The sequence below is a fragment of the Sinocyclocheilus rhinocerous genome, unplaced genomic scaffold, assembly GCF_001515625.1.
Source record: "Sinocyclocheilus rhinocerous isolate Xijiao unplaced genomic scaffold, SAMN03320098_v1.1 scaffold681, whole genome shotgun sequence".
NCBI lineage: Eukaryota > Metazoa > Chordata > Actinopteri > Cypriniformes > Cyprinidae > Sinocyclocheilus > Sinocyclocheilus rhinocerous.
The window spans coordinates 1,181,215-1,187,729 of NW_015641029.1; the positions used below are offsets into that span (position 1 = coordinate 1,181,215).

A 6,515-nucleotide genomic window follows, 5' to 3' on the forward strand; every position below is an offset into this window, starting at 1 on the left:
ACATTAAAACAAGTCTTTACTGTCACTTTTGATCAATTTAATGCTGAAAAAAGTATTCATTTGATAACTGAAACTTTGTATGAATTATTACCATAGTGGTATAAATTTCAATATTGGTGCATCACTAATGAATTATGTATCTGAAGTAAACATATTATCTTATTATTATTAATAATATCATTAATATTTGCAACTTGTTTTTACAAGCAAAACTGCTGGTCATGTAATTTCTCCATGTAGAATAAAACATTTTTAAACTACTGATACGACTCTTCATCTCATGTGAGTGTACATCATTTAAAACATATATGTAAAATTTATTATTTACATATTTTTTATGTGTAAAACATCATATGACGAGAATAGGAGCACAGAGACTGTGTGAATCCTTCAGAGCACACAAACCTGAGCGTAGCTGTTTGATCCGCCCATGAGTGTGTGTATCTATGGGGAGGAAATCTTTAAACCAGGTGATCTCAGGGTCAGGTGTTCCGCTGGCTGCACACAGCATGGTAGCGGTGCGAGAACGCTCCACAACCTTCAGCTGAGGGCCCATATCTATAGAAGGGAAACCAGTGGGAAGCTGGTCCTCTGAAATAAACAAATACAAACAAGCATTACACTCACACCTCTGCCTTCAATGGAGGGCTTCGATCTTCACAAGGTGAAGGTGATCTTATGCAGATGTTATGCAAAGTAGCATACATTTTGTTTTTAAAAGTTTTCTTTCATTAAGGACCTATTCTTGTAGACGACAAACAGCTCTGATAGGTATATAGACAACAAACTACAAAATTAAAAGGGATGCATTTTTAATGTTACAAAAAAAAACGTATTAAAAAATATATATATTTTTAGCTTTGTCAAAGCTATTATTTCAATTTAAGATATTAATAAAAATGTATTAAGATGACAAACACTGTCTACAGGTATAGACCACAAGGGATGCACAATATATCTGAGATCAATTTTAATTTTACCAAAAATTACTCATTAAAAAGATATATTTTATTTTTGTTAAATGTATTATTTCAAATATAAGATATTAATGAAAATATATAAAATCAATTATTAACAAACGTTATTAACCAAATATAATATTATAACGGTTTCATTTAGCTTTCTAAAATTATTTTAGAAATTATGAAATATATTGCAATTACAGTATTTTGTTCTATAGAAATATTTTGGTTGAAACATTAAGAAATAAAAATATATATTTTTTTATAATATGTTACCAACTTGTTACAAAGTAAATATTCTTCATGTAATATTTAAAAAATTTGCTTTGGCTTACAGTGAGGACATAAAAGCTTCAGAGTTGTCGCATTTAGAAAATAACGTGCATTTACAACATACTTAAATTATACAGCTACCATTATATTTTAGGAACTGGTAAGGGAATCATTACTTTTTGGGGTCCTTGGCATTAAAAAAAAAAAAAAAAAAAACACAGTTTAATTTCTGTGCCAATAGCAGCAACAAACAGATTTCCCATAAAATCGATCTCAACAAAATGTACCCCACAGTGCATACAGTTGATTCAGAGATTCAGCGTGGGCCTAAACCTGTATATTCTCCATTATATCCGTTATTATTCACTGAATGAAAACAATTATCTTCTAATTGGTATTTCCCAGAATTCTATGTAAGTGCATCTCTAAAAATAACAGTAATAATCAGAGATGCCATGTTTTAAGCAAGCTTTACAGAAATGCACTTCAGATGTCCAAGTAAGAGCTAACTCTTGAAGAAGCTTCTAGTCAGATCTGTGCCTACCGCGGAGAACACTAAGACGGGTGGAGGCGCTGATCTCTCCTGCTTCGTTAGATGCCACACATTCATACACAGCCTCATCACGGGGGGTCCGCAGTGGCTGCACTCGCAACACAGACCCTGAACCATCCTCAAACTCTATCACCTACACACCAACACAGAGGCAAATGTGTTAGTAACTCCCTAAATAGCTTGTGTGTCTTTATAGACCATGTGTATGGCATCCTTTGAGCCAGGGCAAATGTGTGAAGTTATGGGAAGTGTACTGTGGGAATCTCACTTTAGTAGTGTTACAACCTTGTATCGCTGCTTGCAGCAAATGTGTAAGCAAGCTGTCTGTATGGTTTGTGTTTGTTCAGTTGAGGCGTGTTTACCTCAAATCTCTGGTTGGTGACTTTTTTGCCTTTTCTGCTCCATGTGATTTTAGGCTGTGGATCTCCTGTGGCTTGACATACGAAGGAGGCCACGCCCCCCTGAACCCCTATCTGATCAACGGGTGTCCGAGTGAACTGAGGAGGACCTGCAGAGAAAAACAGAGATTGGTCAACTCAGAATTGTCTTGAGGATAGGGAAACCTTTACTATTTAAAATCTCCAGAATGAACATTGACAAATGCATCTATGCATCATGAAGTTGTACTTCTCACATAGAGGCAGAATTTAAAATTAACAAGCACCAGATGCACTGAATATAATAATATAATAAATTTATTCATTATACTTTTGACAGTTAGGCCAATAATAATCTCTCCTCTCCACCTGTAGCTGGTGTGTGGTGAGCGTACTGGCGCCGTTGTCCTGTGGCTGCCGTCGCATCATCCAGGTGGATGCTGCACACTGGTGGTGGTTGAGGAGAGACCCCCCCCAATATGATTGTAAAGCGCTTTGGGTGTACAGCAATACACAATAAAGCGCTATATTTGCCTCATTCATGCATTCATTCAATAATTATTGAATTATTAATTATTTTAACATTACAATTCTATACTCCTATGTTTAAATTAAAAAAAACACTAAAATAAAATCTATTGTTTTGAATTCTATCGTTTTAAATAAAATAAAACAAAAAAAAATTTAGCATTTAGTATTGCAGTTCTAAAAACTTCATGGGTCAGCTGGCAAGAATTTTTTACCTGCATTTGGTGCTTGTTATTTTTTAAACCCTACCTGTAACTTAAGCCTATTTTTATTGTTACATTGTACTAAATATTAAATTCCTATACTACTCTATCTAAATAAATAAAAAACTAAAACACTAAAAACTAAAATCAGTCATTTCAAATTAAATAAAATTCAGATAAAATTTATTGACAATTAACCATAATGATTTAGGAACTGCAGTATTAAATACAGTACTAAATACTACATTTTATTGCATTTTGTTTATGATACCAGTAAAAATCATGGTAAGAAATATTTATGATTATTATCACTGGCAGGAATGGCAAAAGTTCTTAAAAAAGTAACTTAACATGTTAGTTTCAGCATCTCGTGCCATGAGCACAACCCTTGCATTCTATGCCACTTCATTACATCCCTGCACAGTCTGTCCAGCTGTTTTTGCACGCAAGAACGAATCATGTGGAAAACGTTTAAAAGTAAAGCCAAGGCTTAAAATAATTACCACATTGTTAAAATGACAATAAATTTGACTTTGACTTTAAAATCATAAAACCTATTTGAAAATCAGGCTGTGACTTCATGTGTGCATTAAAAGTGCATTACAGTTAATACGAAAGACGGAGTGAATTAACTCTTGTAGATGAGGAAAGTGCAGATAAGCGGTGGGATTGATGCAGTCTGCAGTGCTTGCTAATCCACTCGATCTAAGGATGATGTCACATTAATCTGCACTATAACCCACTGACCAGCAGCTCTAAACTAATGGCATGTGTAACTAGCCAAAGGCTCAGCTCAGGTTCAAACAGAACAATGAAGTGAGTGCATGGGTGAAAGTTTGTGTCATCCCCCCAGATGATGTATGATGAAATCTCTTCATCTTTACTTTACATGCTTTAATCTGCAAAGGCTCAGATAACGTCTACAAAAGAAAGCCCTTGAGTGCAACTACTCTTACTTTTTTATAAAACACAATTACAAAGACCAAAGAGAGAACAATGTTTATAATAATTAATATAAAATAATTTAATTAAAAAAAAATTTTTTTTTTAATAAATTAAATACAAATACAATTGATTATATTAGAATAAAAATGTCATATTTTTTTCAGCATGTAAATTCTTAACAACTAAAGACACAATGGTATTTCTTTCCTCTTCTAATAGAGCATAACATAATGCCGGCCTGATTATCTTCTTTAAAGGGGTCATATGATGCGATTTCAAGTTTTCCTTTCTCTTTGGAGTGTTACATGCTGATTGTGAATAGATAAGATCCCTGAAGTTGCAAAGACTAAAGTCTCAAAACCGTGGTCATCAAATGAAAAGCTAAAAATCCATGTATTAAACGTTGACGTCATTTCTTTACGCAGTCAGCGAAGGCCACAGTTGTCTTGTAAACACTGATCCGGACATTTGGTGCAGTGAAAGAAACAAATGGAGGATAGTATTATAATCCATCCAACTGGTTTAGCATGATGAAATTGCTTAGCATGTTCAAAAACCTTATTTTTTAATTACATACTACTTTGTAAGCTGCATTAAAATGTGCCTTTATCCTTTGCACTGGTGGGGAAGTAGAATATTTCACAAAAAGAGCCAGCAATCATTCTGAGTTTCAGAGGATTCATTTCAGCCTCTGTTTTATATGTATTTGATGTCTGTGTACTCACTTTGTGTATGCGCCAGCTGGAGCACGCAGAGTAGAATCAGTAGTACCGGCTGGTAGGCGCTTCTGTAGATCATGTGACCTCTGGCCATCCTCTCATTGGCTTGTCTATGTGGATCACCAAGCTGTAAGTGCACTCATAACCTAAGGTAAACATGTGAACAAGCAAACATATCTGTCAGTCACATGTGCAGGCCGCAGCACAACACGAGTCGATTGCATTAATCAATTAGTACTCTGTGTGTAAGACTTTCTCTGAGGATCAGATAACAAATTACTGAGTGGTCAATCAATCCGTGAACATATCATTTAACATAGAGCCATCACAGACAGAGAGTAGTCTAGCTTGCATTAAAGGAACAGTTCACCAAAAATTTAAATCCTGTCATCATCTACAAACTCTAATGCTATTCCAAACTGAATAGGGGATTGTTGAGCTCCAAAAAATTAAACAAAAAAATAAACACACAAATAAATCAGCATATAAAAAAGTCCATATGATTTGTGATACTGTATATTCAAAGTCTTCTGAAGCCATACGACTTGCTGAAAATCTCGCTGTAATTTGTGTCATTGGTTTTAAGGTACATTCACATATGGTGCCTCATGGCCGATTGTGACTGACATCAAAACTGGCACCATGCATCTTGGCGCATCATTTTTAATGTATAAATGTGAATGACACTAATAGCTACAGCAGAGGGAAAGATTTTTGAATAATGGCTCTCTTTCACAAAAGGCTATCATATGGCTTCAGAATATTTGAAATATAACGCAAAACTATGTATGGATTAATTTTATAGTGATTGTTTGGTCATTTTTTAAAGCTTGACTACCCATTCATTTCCATGTAACAGAAAACAGTCACCAGGAAATGCAAAACATCTCCTCATGTGTTCCAATTAAAAAAAAAAAAAAAAAAGGAAAGGAAAACCTACAGTACACTATCATTTAAAAGTTTGGGGTCATTTAAAAAAAAAAATAAGTTAATACTTTCATTCAACAAAGTTGCATTAAATGATCAAAAGTTACAGTAAATACATTTATACAAAAAAAAAAATCTATTTCAAATAATGCTGTTATTTTGAACTTTCTTCAGAATCCTGATTTTAAAAAGGTTTCTTAAAGACACAAATCAGAATATAAAAGTGATTTCTGAAGGATCATGTGACGAATAAATTACACTTTAAAATATATTACAATATCAAATAATATATTGTAATATCAATACTACTACTACTACTACTAATAATAATAATAATAAATGCAGCCTTGGTAAGCATGAGACTTCTTTCACAAACATTAAAAAATGTTACTGACCCCAAACAATCAATGGTGTTTGGAATTGCGTGAGGGTGAATAAATATATTGTCAAATTTTGTCGGTTATTGTCCTTCAGATTAGTACTAACATTTCCAAACGATAAACATTACAACAATCTGCCATTGCACAAACTTTAAAGCTGTCAGCTGAGATTGCAAAAAAAGTTTTTTGGGCATAGTTAAAAAAAGGAAAACTGATAGCAGCACGAACAAAAACTGATAACAGATGTCTTGGTTATGACAAATGTGGGAAGAAAAATAACTCGAAAGCTATACAGAGTTCAGATTATAACTTAATTAAAATTTTAATTAAAAAACAGCATTGAATATATGATAATACATGACAACTCCTAAAGGCCTCTCTCTCTCTCTCTCTCCAGCAGGCCGGAAAGCTTTACCGTAAACTCAATAATTATAACATTCAGCCCATAAATGTATAATGTATCTTACTTCTGCAAATATAACGAAGAGAATGAGAGAGAGAGAAAGGGAGAGGGAGAAAGAGTTGGGTGGGCAGTTGAACTGCACTAAGTAAAAGTTGCATTAAATATGGATGCTGTGCATGGGAGATTGCCACAGATGGGGGGGCGTGTTGGGAATCGCTATGGTAACTCTGCCCCCACGAGCACCA

General features: G+C 34.1%; 1 protein-coding gene across 10 annotated transcripts in view; it reads right to left on the reverse strand.

The window, feature by feature from the left end:
* ptprdb (protein tyrosine phosphatase receptor type Db) overlaps positions 1 to 6,515 on the reverse strand; it is a 73,374-nt gene that overhangs the window by 36,110 nt on the left and 30,749 nt on the right. For all 10 annotated transcript variants that reach the window (XM_016570485.1, XM_016570482.1, XM_016570484.1 and 7 more), the window contains 4 exons: positions 4,567 to 4,706; positions 2,151 to 2,296; positions 1,780 to 1,921; positions 406 to 591 (listed from right to left, as the gene is read on the reverse strand). In XM_016570485.1, coding sequence (XP_016425971.1) covers positions 406 to 591; positions 1,780 to 1,921; positions 2,151 to 2,296; positions 4,567 to 4,654 — 562 coding nt within the window. In that variant the 5' untranslated portion in view covers positions 4,655 to 4,706. The remainder of the gene's footprint in view (positions 1 to 405; positions 592 to 1,779; positions 1,922 to 2,150; positions 2,297 to 4,566; positions 4,707 to 6,515) is intronic.